Source organism: Acartia tonsa, chromosome 1 (assembly GCF_053477335.1).
Source record: "Acartia tonsa isolate MP-2025a chromosome 1, ASM5347733v1, whole genome shotgun sequence".
NCBI lineage: Eukaryota > Metazoa > Arthropoda > Copepoda > Calanoida > Acartiidae > Acartia > Acartia tonsa.
The window spans coordinates 3,339,018-3,359,564 of NC_137260.1; the positions used below are offsets into that span (position 1 = coordinate 3,339,018).

The 20,547-nt window shown below is 31.4% G+C and overlaps 1 protein-coding gene across 1 annotated transcript in view; it reads left to right on the top strand.

The window, feature by feature from the left end:
* Positions 1 to 20,547, top strand: part of LOC145320320 (uncharacterized) — a 36,695-nt gene that overhangs the window by 12,507 nt on the left and 3,641 nt on the right. The window contains exons 5-14 of the mRNA XM_080162764.1: positions 12,583 to 12,763; positions 13,014 to 13,170; positions 13,838 to 14,050; positions 16,203 to 16,261; positions 16,862 to 17,022; positions 17,318 to 17,381; positions 17,620 to 17,837; positions 18,236 to 18,992; positions 19,328 to 19,571; positions 20,075 to 20,112. Of these exons, the coding sequence (XP_080018890.1) occupies positions 12,583 to 12,763; positions 13,014 to 13,170; positions 13,838 to 14,050; positions 16,203 to 16,261; positions 16,862 to 17,022; positions 17,318 to 17,381; positions 17,620 to 17,837; positions 18,236 to 18,992; positions 19,328 to 19,571; positions 20,075 to 20,112 (2,092 nt within the window). The remainder of the gene's footprint in view (positions 1 to 12,582; positions 12,764 to 13,013; positions 13,171 to 13,837; positions 14,051 to 16,202; positions 16,262 to 16,861; positions 17,023 to 17,317; positions 17,382 to 17,619; positions 17,838 to 18,235; positions 18,993 to 19,327; positions 19,572 to 20,074; positions 20,113 to 20,547) is intronic.

Genomic DNA, 20,547 nt, shown 5'->3' on the forward strand with positions numbered 1-20,547 from the left:
TGCCGTTTTTCGGCGATGATCAGAAAAAGTAATTTTTTTGGTATGAAAAATAAAAGTTCGTCCTAAAATTTGGTCATCCTAGCTGCAAAATTGGCCGCTCTACAGCTGTTTTAAAATTTAGCGGCTGGCCGCTAAAAAGCGGCTAAGGAGCGGTCTGGCCGCTATGACTAGAAAAAGTAATTTTCTCTAAAAATAAACATGAACCACCAGAAAAAAATTTTACGTCTTTATCTGTAACAGAAGCCGAGATAGAGGGGGGGGTCAATATGACCCCCCCCCCCGATCTATTAAGGTGGGAATAGGGGCCCGATCTGTAAGGGTTAAAGTGAATTTTGATTGGTTGGCTTATTAAGTTTTGTGTCCAAACGTTTCAACCACTAATTGTAATATACAGAAGCTTATAACGTTATACTTTGTTGTCACAGATTATCACTTCCTTAGATAGATAGATAGACAAAAAGATGGATAGATAGATAGATAGAGATAGATAAAGAGACAGATAGATAAATAGATAGATAAAGGGTGAGCAAAAAAAATGCGCACTTTTTTAAAATTAAAATTGCGCGGCTTGTGTTAATAGTAGAAAAATGTTATAAATATTGTTAGAACCGGTATGAACTCTATTTTTTGGAAATATAAGAACAAATCCTGTGCTACGTATAGTTAGGGAGCTACGTATTAAAATGTCCCAACTGGCTTAAAACTTAACTTGCGAGTAAATTTTGGGACATTTTAGCGGTTCTAACGGTATGCGTAACATTTTTCTACTATTAACACAAGCCGCGCAATTTGAAATTTAAAAATGTAGGCATCTCTTTTTGCAAAATATCTTCTCTAATTTCTCTAAGTTATATTTTAAAATTTACTCGTAAGTCAAGTTTTACATCAGTTGGGACATTTTAACACGTAGCTCCGTAACTGTACGTAGCAGAGGAATCGTTCTTATATTTCCAAAAAATAGACTTCTTAGCGGTTCTAACGATATGCATAACATTATACTATTAACACAAGCCGCGCAATTTCAATTTTTAAAAAGTACGCATTTTTTTTGCTCACCCTTTAGATGGATGGATAGATGAATAGATTGAAAGATGGATATATGGATAGATAGATAGATAGATAGATTTAGATAGATTGATAGATTGATAGATAGATAGACAGATAGATAGATAGATAGATAGACAGATAGATAGACAGATAGATAGACAGATAGATAGACAGATAGATAGATAGATAGATAGATAGATAGACAGATAGATAGATAGACAGATAGATAGATAGATAGATAGATAGATAGATAGATAGATAGATAGATAGATAGATAGATAGATAGATAGATAGATAGATAGATAGATAGATAGATAGATAGATAGATAGATAGATAGATAGATAGATAGATAGATAGATAGATAGATAGATAGATAGATAGATAGATAGATAGATAGATAGATAGATAGATAGATAGATAGATAGATAGATAGACAGATAGATAGATAGATAGATAGATAGATAGATAGATAGATAGATAGATAGATAGAATCAAATAAAAAGAAATAGCCTAAAACCTGTCCATATAACAATACTAAGCTTCCCTGACAATTTAACAATGAATAGTTAAGAAAGTGTCATCTATTAAACCGGTTTTAAACTGATTTTTTTAAATCAAAACATAAAAGCAAAGTTGTTAAGCATGAAAAAAACTCTAGCATATTAAAGAATTAGCCAGATAGCTTTATTTTGCTTGTTTTATGATAAAATTGATTTTTTTCTGTTCTACAGTTAAAACATATGCAATAATTTGAAGAATTTTAAGAGTTTTTTTTCTGTCTAGAGTTAAAAATCATGTAAATTGGTAAACTCAATTAGTTGATCTTTTAAGGGCAGCTTTATACATATCTTACTTGGTGGATTTAAGCTATTTTCATTAAATCCTTCGCACAAATATATTATAATCTTAATTTTTCTTAATGAAATTTCATTTTTAAAAAGGAGTCTCTATTTAAAAGTATAGGTTGACATATCTTAATGATGGTGAAATGTGACAGCACCGTTTAAGTAAAATGACACCGGGGGTATAATGGAAGCGAACCGGACACAAACTATCTAACTTGAGGCCCTTTAATTTCAAATAAGATGGGAACAAAACAAGGACGTCAAAGCATTTTTATTTGGGGGGATACAAAATTTAAAAATATACTTTTTTTTTGGGGGGGGGGGAGGAGGGGGGCGGGTAATCATTATATCACAGAAACAAGGACGTCCATGTATTTTTTATTTGGAGGGGGGGGGGTAATCAACCCTTTACACCCTCCCCTTGAACATCCCTGGAGCAAAAATAAAACAAAATATTTCCTCAAATACTCTTCAGTGAGGGTTAGCTTAACAGGACAGGTTTTAGGCTATATTATAGGGTCATGGGAAAGATTATACCTTACTTATACAGCAATCTTCAAGTAATGCTACTAGGTTTTAAGATTAAAGGACGATTTTACTATGTCTAACATTTCATTTTAAATATGCTGTCAAAAAGAAGGGGAAGGGCTAGAGAGATGGAGTTTTGCTTACTTTCGGAAATAGCCTAAAACCTTTCCAATATATCTCTGTGTCTGTCTGTCTGTACCAAAAAATGCCACCCCCCTCCTCCCAATTATTTTCTAAAACTAAAATAAAAATGGGGGTCGAATTTGACATCTTCCCCCTACCTCAAGTTTCCTTAGAAGCCTCTAGGGGCGTAGACGCTTGTATTAAGATAAACAGCTGAGAAAATTCGTTATTAAGCATAAATATTTTATAGCAGAACAGCTTTTTAGCTTATTATCATTCTAAATATAATTCTGGTAAATCTATATGTCTATATACATATCTGTGTTTATGTGGAACAAGATCCCTGAAACAGCTTTGTTTGGAAATTTTTTTTCCTAAAATATCTTTAAAAATATTCACTATCTATCTATATTCTATATACATATATATCAATCAAGCATTCTATCTATCTAACTAACTATTAATCTTATAGCACTTGCTACTCTGTAATTTCTAGTCCTTGTTATGCCTGTTGACTGTTGAAAGTAATATTTATGGCCCATATCCGAACCCGGTACGTATTAGTGTCTTAGAAATTATCTTAGTGACGTAAAAAAAATAGGATGTGTCGATACTACTAGGATTTTTAAGAATTGTTAATATAGGCCTGAAATCAAGATTTTTTGTGCTTTTAAAAAATATTAAAAATATTTCTAAAAATTCTACATTATTTTTGCTCACTTTTAAAAAACAAAATCAACTTTTTTTTATTTTTTTTTATAAAATTATCTTTCAAAATTGAAATAAGATCTATCAGCTGATATTGTACTTCTTACATAACTCAAGAGTTGACTTACAATGTGTAAATATCTTATAGATTATTTAGCAAAATAATAAAAAACCTATATGTAATTTCGTGATTAATAATTGGCTTAATCTTACATTAAACATTGAATGATTTTAAATAATTTTCAAATATTTGCTTTTATGTATAAACCCCTCATAAGTTAGCGCAAAATGCTATATATTTTATCACATATGAGCTATTTTTTAAGCCAGCTTTTTAGTCAAAATTTCAAACCAATAACAATTAAATCAAAAGATATTAGGTTAAAACTATATATAAACGAGAGTAAAGAAATAAGATATTGCTATCAACAACAACAAAAAAGGGTTTTGTCTAGTTTTTGGTAAAAATAACGCATATTTATCATTTTAAATTAAAGCTATCTTTTCAAGATTACATCTATAAATTCGTCTGTATTTTATAACTTATATCTGTTACCATGAAAAATCAATTGATTTTCCATAATAATTTTATTTCTATATTAAATTTAGAGACAGCTAATTTTTCTTTAAATATAATGAGATGTCAGAAATTTTTAATTAAGCATAATAATGTATATATAAAAAAGACAATTACGAATAAAAACAAAACAATCAATTATTAGATTATTTATATCAATAAATTTAACGGAATTTGAACGTAATTGTTAAAAAAGCTAGCTTAAACAGTTTTGCCATTAAAAAATAACCTTCTTTATGAATGGTACATTCTAACAAGGGTAATGATATCCAGTAGAGCAACATATTTAACAAATATGTCTTTAAATAATCAGTCTATTTAACAAATATCTTTTTAAAATGCATAAGTTATATTACCTCTCACAAGATTGTTTAGTCCTTTGACACTGTACATAATTATTATTTGATTGATCTATCCTTAATTTTTATTCATATTCAATTTTATTGTTTGTATATAAATATTTAATACCTGTATTATAATACGGTTATTATTTTTTTTGCTATGTTTTTATAAAATAAATATCTAAGCAAATGTTACCAATTCTTATAATTATCTGGAATTGAAAAGAATTACTTTCATTCAGTTGCTAAAAAGAGGAGAAAAAGAAATGTATTGAGTCAGATAGTAGCCTTAACCTGTACAGCTTTACATTTATTTCATAGATAAATTGAAATTGAAATTAGATAAAATTATTAATTGATTTTAGATTATTAAACAAGACATGTTAGAATTATCCTATCAATTTCAAACTCTTCATGATGATTCCTATGACAGTTAGGTATAATTTAGAAAGCAACTCTATCATTGTTAACAGAAAGTCAGTACGTCCATTTAAAACATGCTTTGTGTGTTTTTTGGCTGCTATTGAAGAAAGACAACTGAAATTTTAAGTGAAAAGGTCTTTTAAGAGGTGTTTTAATGTATTTTTTTTTACAGTAGCTTTTGATGGATTATTTTAGGTTAGGTTAGGTGATTGCCCTGCAGGGTTAGGAAAATGGCCCCGCATGGATAGAGCCCCCCCCCCCCCCGCAGTGGCTAGAAATAGGATAAAATCTACTGTGAAAATACCAAGAAACGTCCCTTAAGAGGCATTGTCATGAAAGGGACTATACCCAAGATATATGTGCATCTACTTAACGACTTCCAAAATTTGAGGGTGCCCTCAAGTAATCACCCCTTCCCCCCCCCCGCATCTACTCTATACATTATTTTGTCTGTCTGACTGTCGGTCATGCTTAAAAAACCTTATTGTTGGAGAAATGTTATTTTCACGACTGCTTTTTTAGATAGCCAGCTGTAAGTTTTAGTCAAGATACCTTATATTTATACAGATCTGCTCCATATATTTATTGTCTGTCTGTCTGACAGATATACTTAAAAGGACAATTTAGTTTTAAAAGAAAAAAATTAAAAAAATGTTGGTGGTTTTTTTTCTAAGCGCGTGAGGGTGCAAGTACCCTATCCTAAAATAGTTATAAACCTTCCCATGACCTATGACCTATGTCCCTGCAAAGGAGAAGCATATTAGTTAGGAAGATCCTTCCATATAAATAGACACACACACACAAACATTCTTTTACTTTGATATAAGGATTAGCATTTTGTTACTGTATCCTATTACTAGCGGCTACGCCTTAGAGGCCTCTTGGGGCACTTGAGGAGGAGAGAGTCCAATTTAATAAACCAATTTATTTTTCTAGATTTTAAAAGAAAAAGACAAACAAACAAACAAAGAGACAGACAAACAGACATCCTGTTACTTTATTATATCCTATTATATAAATTAGTAAGCTAAGCTTTTTTTGACTGTAGCAACGGATCTTGTTAACCGCTGAACCTAAAGGGTTCTTCTTTACAGTGAAGCTTATTATAGGTATAGAGAAGTTTATAACTATTTAGGAAGAGGGCTCTCCACTCTCCAAAAAAAATAACACCTAGAAAAAAAGTACCATCTCCGCAATTTTACTTCTTTGTTTTAAAACTTAAATTGAAAATTGGAAGAATGAACTTTCCCCCTTACCACCCTAAAAGCTTCTAGTGATGTTACTGCTAGCGATAATATATTATAGTTTATATCAACATAATATGCGGATTTTAAGAAAAATTTAATCAAATATGCGGACTTTTTTCAACCTTTTTTTGACAACATTTATTAGACATATTAGAATTATACTATTGATTTCAAATTTTGCACGGAAGTATGTCCTTTTACTGTATGCTATATTTACGCAATTTTGCAACAAATTTATGTGCAATTTCATTTAGACTTCAAAATTGATATTCTGCTTATTAAGTTCTGACACTCTAGCTATTGTGCGTTTGTTCTACCTTCTGATTTTTGTGCTTCGTTTTTATGGATGTTGTCATCCTTGTCTAGAAAATACAAATTTATTAATCTATGGTAGAAAGTACAGAGAGTATAAATTATTTCCTACATTTTCTTTATCAATTATCAATTATCAATCACCTCTATTATCCATCTCTTTTTTAGGGGTTACCTTTCCCACCTCCCCTCTAATCCCTCGATTTTAGTTACGTCACTAAGATAATTTCTAAGACACTAATACCGGGTTCCCCATATCCTATTATGTCTCAGCTATAAACTCTCTTCATTGTGCAATTTGTGTTCTATAGATAATTGCTTTTAGTTTAATATTGTTTTCACACAAAGTATCCTGTTGAGCACTGGTACATCCCCAAACCCAACAAGTTTTTGAACTAATTTGAAAGTAAAGATTATATGGTGTGGGGAAGTTTTTTGTTTATTGATTCAGGTTAGGTTATACTGGGTAGACCCGCAGGGTTATGGCACTTACACCGCGGGGGTGGGGGGTATTAAAGTTCTAAAATGACACTTTGTGTGAAACCTTGAATAAGCTTGTGCATCAATCTAATTTTATTTTCTTTAGCTATGCTATAAATATGTGTTTCCTTGTAAAAATCAAAGTTTAAATATCAGAGGGGGTATTTTTGTTTAACGGACATTTTTTAAATTCCGAAATTTGTAGATATTAGTATTACACAATTTCTATTTTTGTTTTTTTTCTCTTTCCAATAGCTAAAATATGAGAAGGATAAACAAACAGCTTGATAGATATTTAGATGATATGATTAAAAGGTAGATAATACATTTCAAAATGCTTAGATTAACAATTAAACAGAAAAAAACTCCCCCCCCCCCCTACAAAAAAAATGTTTTTTTTACCTTTGAGACTGGGATGTCGACTTACCCTCACCTTAAGTGCCTCTAGAGCCCTCTAAGGGCAAAGCCGCTATTCTGTATTACAAATGTTTTTTTTTCAAATTAGATATTTAATTGTGCTGGTCTATGGGTTGTACTTTCCAGGTAAGTTAGATAGATAGATAGTAAGTTAGATAGATAGATAAATAGTAAGTTAGTTACATAGATCGATAGATATGTATATAAATAGATAGTTAAATAGGTAGATAGATCATAAGATGACTATTATTAAAAATACTTTAGGACCAGCAATTTCTAATAAAAAGATGTTTCAGGGATCTTGTATTACTATAAATTGATAAGTATACTGGCTTCTTAAATTTTAAAATGTTCCAACTTTTTAACCAATAATTTTAATCTAAAGAATGAATAAATTTGATAATCATCATTGAAGACGCATAATGACAAAGAAAAACGTATACAAAAACGCATACCCTTGATTTATTATATACTAGCGGCTACGACCCTAGAAGCCTCTAGGGGCATTTAAGGTAGGAGGAGGAAAAGTCGACCTAATCCTATTTTAAATTTGAGTTTCAATAGAGTAAAAAAAAAAATATTCTTTTGGGGGGAGGGGGGTGAATACAACCTCCCCAAAAATAGCTTAAAACCTTCCCAGGACCTATAAGAAGCTTCATTGTAAAGGAGAACAATATCGTTTCAGCGGTTAGCGATATCCTTCGGGACAGACAAAAAACGCTTACTACTTTATATAATAGGATATAATTGATTAAATATAAAAGAGAGGCACAATTCAGAAAGCGTAGCAACTCTATAATCCTTACCATCCGTATATATTGTTGAAATATGCAAATTTTTCACAAATTTTTTATGTATGACATGATTATTACAATTATCCTATCTATTTTATGCTTCGCATGATCTCTCTCTCTCAATCCCTGTCTCATTCTCATATTTTTTCATTTTTAAAAGCGAAGCTTTTCTATAATTAGGGTCGGTCCGTCCGTCCGTACGTCAGTACGTCCGTAACGGATAGCTTTTTCCGTTAATTTAGGCATGTTAGAATTGTCCTATCGATTTCAAATTTTGCATGGTGATTCCTTTAGTAGTTAGGTACGATTTAGAAAGCGTAGGAACTCTATAATCATTACCAAGATGTCCGTACGTCCATTTTAAATATGTTGATTTTTTTACTTTTTTAACAACAAATTTTTATGTGATCAAATCATCGGATTGATCTGATTTTTGGTATATTGATTCCTGGGACAACAAAGTATAATGTAATAAGCGAAGCAACTCTATAATCAAGCCCTAAAAATGTAAGTATGTCCATAAAAATTATCCTGTATCAAGCAGTTTTACAACAAATTTACTTACAAATTTGCTTTGACTCTTATAAATTTGTATTATGATAATTAAGTTCTAACACTATACAAGTGTTAATGTCCGTTTGTCCTACCGTTTCAGTGCTTCGCTTTTATGGATGTTGTCATCCTTGTTACACTTAAAATTGATCAAATTTAAATGGAAGATTTTTATTAATATCATTTGGCGGATTTTTAAAGTGAAGCTTTTTCTATAATTATGTTCGTCCGTCCGTCTGTACCTCCGTAACGCTTAGCTCTTTTCGTTAATTTAGGCATGTTATAATTGTAGTAGCGATTTCAAACTGTGCATGACAATTTAGAAAGCGTAGCAACTCTATAATCATTACGAGAAAGTCAATATATACGTTTAAGACATGCTGATTTTTTTTTTTACTTTTTAAACAACATTTATTTGTGATAAAATTATAAAAAAAAGATATGTTACACTTATTTCATCGATTTAAAACTTTACATGAGGATTCCTATGACAGTTAGGTACAATTCAGAAAGCGTAGCAACTCTATAATCGCTACCAGAAAGTCAATACATGCTGATTTTTTTTTACTTTTTAAACAACATTTTATTCGTGATAAAATTATAAAAAAAGACATGTTACACTTATTCCATCGATTTAAAACTTTATATGATGATTCCTATGACAGTTAGGTACAATTTAGAAAGCGTAGCAACACTATAATCGTTACCAGAAATTCCGTATATCCATTTAAAACTTGCTGATTTTCTTGACACTTTGACAAAACAATTTTTATATGACATAATTATCTTATTCATCTGATTTTTTAAATAATGATTCTTAGGACAACAAGGTAAAGTATTATAAGCAAGGCAACTCTATAATCAAATCCTAAAATTGAAAGTATATATTAGAGAGAGGGAAGAATGGGCTGTTTATATCACATGTCCCCAAAGTTTTATAAAAAGCATTTTCTTATTTGTTGGCTTAACAACTTTGAGGACTTTTCCTGAATTTTAATTGGTTGGTTTAGTAAGTTGAGTGTTCAAACATTTCAACCACTAATATTAATCTACAGAATGGATAATTTTGTGTGTCATCATTTGGGATGTACATGAATTTAACAGCCATTGTCTTATCCCTTTAGATCCCTGCCTAACCTAAAAGTATAAAAGTCTGGGGCTATAAATTAATAACTGAAATTTCTTTAAAAGGATTTTTCTAATTTCATACCTATGGATGGGATACAATTTAGCACGGATCAAGTGATCGCCTAAATCACGTGCTCTTTTGTACCCAACCGTAGGCATTTTCGGAAAAGATGTTTTAAAACTGGGATCCTTATTTGCAAATTTTTATGTGATGTAATCATCCGATTGATCTGATTTTTGGAATACTGATTCCTAGGACATCAAAACTACATTGTTATAAGCGAATCATCTCTATAATCAAGACTTAAAAATGTAAGTATGTCCTTAAACATTATCCTGTATGTTAGCAGTTTTTCAACAAATTTACTTAATTTTATTTCGACTTTTATACACATATGTTCTGATTATTCAGTTCTGACACTCTACAAATGTTATTGTTCGTTTGTCCATCCATTTCAGGGCTTTGCTTTTATGGATGTTGTCATCCTTATTGAATTTAATATCCATGAGAAACTGTTTATACTACTATACGATAAATACCTGCTTTCCCAAATTACCTTAATTTATTAACTGCATAAGGAATTACAGAGAAATTTCGTGATTTTTTAAGCACATAAATATTCAGAACAAAATTTTGAATTCGTAATGTAAATCTGCAGCCACTTGTGCAGCCATTACTTTATGAATCCTGCAGCCATTACTTTATGAATCCAAGATTCTTATCATTCCATCTTTACATTCCAGGTGTCATATTTCATTTACTTTAAGAATTCAATCATTTACTTTAAGAATTCGAAAAAATCGGCTGCAAAATTGCATTTAGAAGCCGGCTGCCGAATTCTTAAAATATACACCATATTTTAATATATAAATTTCATGTTTTCTATACAATAGTATATAGAAATATGCGTAGATTTATAAATTTGATTTGATATACAATTATTTCCGGTTCATGTTAGGCCCATAGAGGTATAACTACACAAGGATGACGACATTAAATAAACGAACATAAAAACAGCGGAATGTTTTTTCTCGTATTCATTCGAATCCGGTGGATAGGAACCGGTTCTCATCCATACAAAAAAAACCACGTATTATATCCAGCTTTCTACGAATAGAAAAATGTACAATCATAAGATTAAAACCAGTTTTTTAGCCGGTGCCTTAGGCACCTCGGGGCTAAAAAAAACTAGTTTTAATCTCATAATTGTACATTCTATATCCGCGGAAAGCCGTTTATAATACGATGCGAGAAATAACTATTTTCAATCTTTTTAAATACAGGATACTAATTACTTGCATTTTAGGACTTGATTATATAAATGATTCGCGTATAACATTGTACCTTGTTGTAATAAGAAGCATCATTAAAAAAGTGAAAGTAAAGTATTGAGTAGCTTTGCTAATAAAAAGAGGCTTATATGTGAAATTGGGAGGTGAAACTAGGTACGCCCAGGGAGGAAGGGGACATTGGCCTATTCATTACACTAGTCCCCAAAGTTTTATAATAACTTTTTCTTATTCGTTAGCTTATGAATTTTGTGGACTTTTCTTGTATTTTATTAATTGCTTCATTAAGTTGAGTGTTTAAACGTTTCCACAACTAATTTTAATCTACAGATGGGGTAATTTTGGTATCATTATTGGGGATGTACATCAATTTATCGTCCATTGTCTTATCCCTTTAGATCCCTGGTATGATATATATTTAAGGGTGGATTCTTTTTTTATCATTTTCATCATAGTTTATTCAACTATTCATCCAGCTGTTTAAACGATTAAATCTGACAGGGAATTAGGAATATAACAATGGATTTTAAAATATTGTTTTCATTTACTTCTTTTTTAAATTAACGTATATTCTCAATAATGATTAGTAGATGAAAGTTTGGTTGAAAAGTTTGAACACTGCTAGTTTGAACCACCCAATCAAGTCATTAAGCCAACGAATATAAGACTTTTGGTTACAGTTTAATTTACAGTCAATTGTTCCCTCCCTCCCTGACACTAACATATGAATAACTAGCTGCTTCACCCCTAGCCTATAGGGGCTTTTTTCCTGAAAGTTCAAGGGAGAATTTTAAAAATTTTGTTTACATTTTTTAGATATTTTCTGTATTTTATAACTTTTCATAACTCTTTATAACATGTTATAACTCTTTATAACTTTTTATATTTATTTATATTGATTTATATTGATTTATATTATTTAAAAACCTTCGAATTTTTTCTTTTTTTTTTAATGTGAACCTATTAATAGTGTCTAACTTTTTATCTTTGTGACGTAACAAAAATCCATCGCTTAAGGTCTTAAGGGACAGACGGACCTACGGACGGACAGACAGACAGACATCCTCCTACTTTGTATTATAGATAAATATGTGTATATTTAATAAAAGGAGATGAATACGATTAAATTATGATTTAATTCAATTATTTTTTTTCATTTAGTTATGAACAGGAATTTTATAAAAAATATAGTCGTTAATTTCAACCTGTATGGGTTTTTAAAATAAAATCAATGAACAGAAAATTCAGTGATTTTTTTCTCAAATAAATTAAAATAATGACTAACCCATGAGGGGTCCTAATCCTGCGGTAGTACTGAGTACAATATATCATAATCTATAATACAAAGTAGAACGATGTCTGTCTGTCTGTCTGTTTGTTTGTCTGTGTGTCTGTTTGTCTGTTTGTTTGTAGCGAAGGATCTCGCTAACCGCTGAACCGATCGGGTTCTCCTTTACAGGGTAGCTTCTTATAGGTCCCGGGAAGGTTTATAACTATTTTCTTAGGGGGTGGGACACCCCCAACCCCCCCAATTTTTTTTTTCTTTTTAAAACTAAAATTAAAATAGTGGGGTCGACTACCCCCCCACACCCCATAAAAAAAATTCCCCCCCCCCCAAAGAAAATTTTTTTTTAGATTTATTTTTTAAATCTAAATTACGAAAACTTGGTTTGATTAGACCTCTTGGGGCAAAGCCCCTAGAGGCTAGGGGCGAAGCCGCTAGTTTGTTATAAATTGGTAAATCATTTATAAATAATTTGATTTTTTAGAGCTGAAATTACCACAGAGAAATCAAAAGATGTCAATAAATATAATCCTTTTGAAGAAGATATCAACTATTGTGACAACAATACTGATGAAGATAATGCTAAAACAGAAACACCTGCTACTGAAATTGAATCACCTGCTCTTGAAGAGGATATCAACACTGATTTACATAATGATGTTAAGGTAAGGTTGTTATAGCATTTGTTGGGGGGATTTTATTCTAAGGGTATATTTCCATTTGCTCTTTCACATAAAATAGCTAAAAACCTGCCCCGGTCATTTACGCTATCCTATCGGAAAAATAAACAGATAGAAACACACATTTACTTTATACTTAAACTATTTAATATAATTTTGAAGTATTGTCTTTTTGGAAAATCCACCAATATAATGATTGCATTTCATGTGAACAATAATAACTTATAAAAATTAGAACGAAGAAAATGTTCCAATTTCAAACACAAATCCTCCAATCAATACAAAATCAGTTGATGATGACTCTTTCTTTGGTGACACAAAAGACTTCCTCAAGGAGGATCCTTTTGATGATGTGGCTGACGTCATTCATGACGACACTAATGACGTCACAGGTGATAAGGACAGTGAGAATAATGTAGCCGAAGATCCTTGGCCATCTAGTGAAAATAATTTAGCAGGAGCGGTTTTGTTTAAAAATGAGCTTGAATAATATTTTAAGATTTATTAAACATTGCATCTATTATTTATTAACAACATCCATAAAATCGAAGCTCAAAAACGGTAGCACAAAGAACATTTACACTTGTAGAGTATCAGAACTGAATTAATAAGCAAAATATAAATGTTAACTCTAAGCAAAATGGTAAGCAAAAATACTTGTATACAGAATACTGTTTAAGGACATACTTACATTTTGAGGCCTTGAATATAGAGTTGCTTTGCTAATAACAATTTACATTGTTGTAATAGAAATCAGTACTCTAAAAACAAGATGAATAGGATAATTATAGCATAACAAATTGTTTGGTCAAAATAGTAAAAACCAGTATGTTTTAAATGGACGTACGGACTTTCTCATAACGATTATAGAGTTGCTGCGCTTTCTAAGCCGTACCTAACAGGAATCATCGTGCAAAGTTCTAATTCTAATATGTCTAAATTAGCTAAAAGAGCTAACCGTTACGGATGGACCGACGATAATTATAGAAAAGCCTCGCTTTTAAAGACAATTTAAATTAGAGTAATATTTAAATATCTTTTAACAAAACCAAACCAAAGGAGGTGAAGTTGATAAAAGTGTGAAACTTGATGCTTTTGGCAGCATAATTGCAGCTGAGTCTTCTGATACAAAATCAGCTGTCGTTGCCACTGAAAATAACAGCAATGTAGGAGAAGATAAACCTGACGGATTTGAGGATAACTTCACCACTTTAGATGCCACAGATGCTGTTATTGTTGACAAGTCTGCATCACATCTTTCTTTAGAATCAGGTAGCATTTTTTCAATAATAATACGTGTTATCTCAATAGTTTGAGGAAAAGGTGTCTCTTAAGGTGCAAATTCACTCTTTTCAGAAATTTTAGGAGACTGGACGTTAAATTGGTTTACTACCCCAATTAAGATAAATAAAATTGCCCCATTGTAAAATAAAATTTTAAGTAGAAAAGCTTAGACGTTGCAAACAACTAAGATAAAAGAAATATCCCCAACGTTTTTAAGCCAACGAATTAGACAATGTCATTATAAAACTTTGGGTACTAGTTTAATTGCACACTCCAATGTACCCCCCCCCCCCCTCCCTTGCTTTTTCCCGACTATGTACAACATACCCTTTTCTAATCTTGAATATTTTCTGCAGAATTATACAAATTTTAAATATTTGTTTGTAAATGGGTATAAAACTAGAGCTCTCAATGATTAAGACAATCGACCATCAATTTAAAAGGAACCATATCCCGTTCCCTAAGGATAATAAACCAAACATTTGTAGAAATTGGTCGAAAAGGTTGGACACTGATAATTTGAACTACCCAATCAAAATTTTATAAAATGTACTCAAACTTTTTAAGCCAATGAATGTAGTAAAAAACTTTTGGTAACAATCCAATGCAATGCATGCCTTTTCCCCAGAGTTGGCATAAAAATAAACAACTTGGTTAAAACCAAAAAAAAAACTGGTCTGTTCTTTTTTTTTAAAACCTTTTTTTACCATCTCTGCTTTTCCCTGCCATATTGTTAAGACCTTTTGTGAAATTGTGTGTGTTTGTACTTAAAGACCCATGGATTTGATTATGTTCTGTAAGGAAACCATTTTGGATTTGTAATTAAACTCTGAAGGATAAAAAAAAGAATAAGAGGCTTTACAAAAATACATTTAAGTTACTAATTATTCGTTCCATTGAATACTTTCATTGAATACTGTTTGGTCGGTTACAAACTATTATTGTCCAAACTTTGCGACCAATAATTTAATAAATAGAAAAATGATTTTGTTTATCATCGTTGGGGATTTATTTCAATTTATTGTACATAGTCTTTTCCCTTAAGTCCTCAATTGGACCACCAAGTGTGTATGGTTGTTATGTCCAGTATTTGTATTCCAAAATAGCAAACTCTGTGGAACCCTTGGGGTGTGTTGAACATATTGTTTAGACCTGTTTGACCTGGAATTAGCATTTGCCAGAACTTGGATTTTCTGGGATTAGGTTTGCCTATTCTTTCAATGGATATTGGATATATGTGGATGTATTGACAGGGGGAAATTTGACTTCAATTTAGTTTGCTAATATGGACCTCAAATATTGGTCAGTTTGTTCATTCAGTAGGAGGGGAGGGAATGGGGAGAAGGAGTATCGTTATTTTAATCAGCTGCGATCATCACTTTATCAGAATACATGAAAATCTGGTGCAACATCCATGTAATAATATATCTATTTAAATTTATTGGTAAGTTCATTCATATAGTAGGAGGGGAGGGGATGGGTTAGAGGGGTATCGTTATTTTAATCAGCTGCGAGCATCACTTTATCAGAGTACATGAAAATCTGATGCAGCATCCATTTAATAATATATCGATTATACTTTCTTTGTATTTGAATTTTGGATTTACAAATATGTAAACATTTACAACTTTATCAGGGATCTCAGGGATAAGACAATGGCCAGTAAATGAACCCAATGATGATTTAAAAAATTCCAACTTCTGTAGATTTGTTGAAACGTTTGGACACTCAACTTAATGAAACAATAAATTAAAAAATTCAATAAAGGCCACAAAGTTATTAAGTAAACGAAAAAGAAAACTTTGGGACTAGTGTAAAAAACAGTCCAATGTCCCCTCCCTCCCTGCAAGTTCATACTAATTTTGTTTGCATAGCTATTCTATAATAAAAGTTTAAATATCTTACAAACCATTAGTTTTTATTTTTTCTGCGTGTTTGTGATTCACTTTATGCCAGGTTAGGTTAGGTAATAAAGGTTACATAGTAATAAGAGGGCATCACAGGTTTTTAACCCTTAGGGGTTAGGCATAACCCCGACTCCCCTCTTTTAATCTTAATTTATTTCAGAAGTACGTCGATTACCTGTAGGTAATTTAAAGGGAAATCCGCAAATTCTTTACTAATTTTTGTATAATTTTAGAATTTGGTTCAAACACCTCAATAAATTCAACCAAAATTAAGAAGAAAGTTAGCTTTAAGGTAAAATTTTACATAATTCTTTTAAATTTTATTTAAAAAATATAAGCTGATTGTAAGCAAATCCTACAAATTTCACCTAGGAATTAAATTAAGGAAAACGCTTTATAACTAAAGATTAAAAGAAAAATTGGAACATAATATTACAACAAGTACGGTTAAGTATTTTAGACAATGCAATGTAAAGGTTGTTTATTAGATATTTGGGGTATAGTCCCTTTCGTGACAACGCCTCTTAAGGGGCGTTTTGTCGTATTTTCACAATGGCTTTTGATAGGTTATTTTAGGTTAGATTAGGGGATGTTATGCACTAGAATGATGAATCTTACAGCAGCCTAACTATTTAGAGTGTACTTTAATAATGTTTGTAGAATATACCTGGATTTTATGACAGGAGAAAAATTGACGTCAATTTAGTTTACTAACATGGAACTTGTTTATTGGTCAGTTCGTTCATCCAGTAGGAGGGGAGAGAATGGGGTAAAAGAGTAGGAAGGGAAGAATTTTTATTTTTGCCCGCTGCAAGTTTCACTTTATTAGAGAACATGAAAATCTGGTGTAACATCCATATAATAATATATCCATTACTTTTATATATTTTAGCCTGACCCCCTAGCATCAGAATTTATAGAGCCCACACCTTCATCCTGTAAAGATACCCTTGAGACTGGAGGGGAGAGTGGAGATGATCATTCGGAAGAGAGGACCAACATCCATGTGGATTTGGATAATCTGGCTAAGAAGGGGAATCCTTCGTATATTAGGTAAGTATTTTGATTGACTTACAGACAAACAGGCATACAGATAGATAGACAGACAGACGACAGGCTGAAAGAAAGAATAAAAGAGAAAAAGACCGACAGAAAGACATACAGACAGAGAGACAAACAGACAGAAAGACAAACAAATAGACAGATAAACAGACAGACAGATAAACAGACATAATACATACAAACAGACAGACGTACACACACAAAAAAAGACAAACAGATAAATAAATAGACAGACAGGTAGATTTATAGAAATTATACTATTTATACTAAATTGTGTTTCGTTTAGTTTTAAATCTAAAGAAGAATATGAGAGACATCAACATGAAGTGGAAACAAAAATCTCTCAAAAGGTGACCAATCTTATCATTTTTAATGGCATAGCTTTTTATAATCATGTAAGAAGGAAAATTAGAAAAATTTTGTGAATATTTTCTATACCAATGAGTATTTGGTCTGCTGGTCTGTCAGCCATGCTAAAAGATATAAATATTAAAATATCTGAACATCTCTCTTTAAAAACATTTTCCTTATTCCCATCTACGATTTTTTATGCATTGCTACTTATGGATGACGTCAACCTTGTTTCAGGATGAAATGCCAGAAAAGCAAAAAATGTCAAAATTTCGCTCCTTATTCAGCAGAGACAACAAGGACAAGGCTACTCCAACAGCAGCTAACAAAAGAGCAAAGTCCAAGGTGCTAAGCATAATACCCAAGGATTCTAATAAAATGGAGAAGATATCCGAGTCTGTGAAGAGTAAGGTCATGAAGAGGTTTTCTTTTAGTGGTAATGAATCGCATCAGAGGTATACTGTTGAAATTTAAAAGAGCTAAGCTTTCTATAATTAATGTCTGTACGTCTGTCCGTCCGTATGGTTTTGGTGTTGATTTGAGCATGTTAGAATTGTCCTATAAATTTCAAACTCTTCTTGATGATTCCTATAACAATTAGGTACAATTTAGGAAGCGTAGCAACTGTATAACTGTTACCAGCAAGTCCGTACGTCCATTTAAAGTATGCTGATTTTTTTTTAGTGTGACAATAAATATCATATAATTTTAATTATCTTTTTCATCTGATTTTTGGAACACTGATTCCTAGAACAACAAGTTTCAATATTAAATTACATAACAGTATAACATCAGCTGTTTTTTTTGTTAAAAATTTTTTTGAAAAATTAACTAATGTTATTCGCGTTTTAAGGATGAAAGAAGATGAAACCTCTGCGAAAAACAAAGTCCTTAGAAGATTATCTGAGTTTGGGCCACCCAATCTGGATGCCCTAACAAATCAAACCTCAAAAAGAGACAAAAGTCCTTCCCCCCGTCCATCTCCTTTCAACACAATTAAATCCCAAGCAAAAGAAAAATCCGAAGCGCTACGTAAAGCCACAGTCAAGAGATCCATAAGTGCTTCACCAAAAATCCGCGAAAAATTTTTCCCCAAATCTTCGAGTTTTGCCAGTAAGAGAGAGGTAAAATCTATATCCTTTTCATCAAATTCATTACCCCAAGAAGTTGAAGAAACGAAATCAATTGAAGCATCATCTAATACCGCATTACATGTTTCTAAATCAGAACCAAATCTTCAGCAAACAAATAAAGACCTTGAAAGAAATAACTTTAGTCAAGAAGGGGATGAAAGTACTGTCATAGATGAAACAAAAGAACAGAACAAACATGAAGATAATGTACAAAAAGTTGTTGAATCAAGTAGTGATTTTCCTAGAGAAAGAGTTGATAAAGATACTACTGACTATGCAGATGTAGGAGAAATTAATGACTTTGAAAAGAATATAATTGAAGAACTATCAGAAAATAATCCTTTAGAAACAGAGGTTAACAAAGAAACACTCAATGAGAATGAAAATGAAGATATTGAAACACTGGATGAAAAACAAGAAAATAATTCTGTTTTACAAGAAAAGGACAAATTAGAAATGGATAATTCTCATAAAGAGGTATTTTTTGTTGTCACGTTAAAAGTTTTGTTATTTTTTTTCAATCTCAATTTAATTATCAATTAGGACCTTAATTATGATTATTTTATTAAATTGTAAAATTAAAGATTTTTTTCCAGTATGGCTTTGAAATCTGCTGGATTAGAACCGGTTATCAGCTATACTGAAAAATCATGAATAGCATTGAATTACAACAATTTTCCACGAGTATTAAAATAAAAATCATAAGGTTAAAACAAGTTTTTTAAGTCCAGTTCTAATCTAATGATTTTTCAGTTTAATATTCGCAAAAAGTGGTCTAGAATACGATGCAATAAATAACTATTACAATTTAGGATACTGAATTTGAATTAGCCTCTGGTATTCCAAATAACACATATCTAAAAGAAAATCTAGAAACAGAAAAGAGCAAAGAAGAGAATAAGTTTGCAAAAAAAGAAGCATCAAATAACTCCACAGATGCTGCAAACATTTCTTGTAAAGCTGACACTGAGAATAATGAAATCAGTGAGCAGGAAACAAGAGCTATTCATACCAGGGATAAAAGGATTATTGAATATAATAGAAATTTAAATTTATGTTAATATTTAGTGAAGCCATTTATAATGTCTAAAAAAAAATGATGTCCTACTGGTCTACCATTGGTCAATTAAAATGTATACTGTCCTGCCATTGGTAATTTATCCTGTGTATTGGCCTATTATTGGTAATTTGTATTGTAGGACGTCATTTTTTTAAAGGCACTATAAAGAGCTAAATATTAGGTCTTCCCCCGGGAAGTAGAGTACAGAGCATGTTTCATTTATTTTCAACCATCCTTTCCCCATATTGAACCAAAAACACAAAAAGATTATGGGAATGTTAAAAAGAAACTTTAGCCTTCTTTATTAGATAGGAGCCGAGAAAATTACATTTCCCCAACTCTGTCACTTACGGAAGGACGTACGGACATTTTATAATAATAAAGTAGCATAGCTGCTAAAAAATAAAACCTCATATTTTTTTTAGTAAGTAAGGAATTATTAAAGCGAAAGAAAAGATTGGCTCATTTAACAATCCATTAATCCTATTTGTATAAATAGTTTGCATCAGAGTTCAGCAGAACAGAATCCAGATACAGGCATGGATAAAGGAGGTGTAACATGAAAAAAATAGGTCATATACCTATAAAGGTGGGGATAAAGGGATGTTTTCTCCCTTTAAACTTTGAATCCTTTCATTTTACCCCCCTAAAATTTTATAAAATATTAGATTACCCATCTCAAAATAAAGAGCTTGGACGTCACTGTTAAGGGTGTCAAGTATTTGAAAGTTTCTATCAATATGATGTAAATCATTTAAATTGACAGTTGGGTGTTTTTTTCAATGGTTATTTAATTTTAAAAAGTGAATTTTAACACTTGTAACTGGCTAAAACAGCGATCCACCTCATTCACCCCCTTCTCCATACCCCTTCCTTTCCTAATGGATGAACGAACTGACCAATAAGTTGTGTCCATGATAACAACCTAAATTGACGACAATTTTTCCCCTGTCATAATATCCACGTATATTC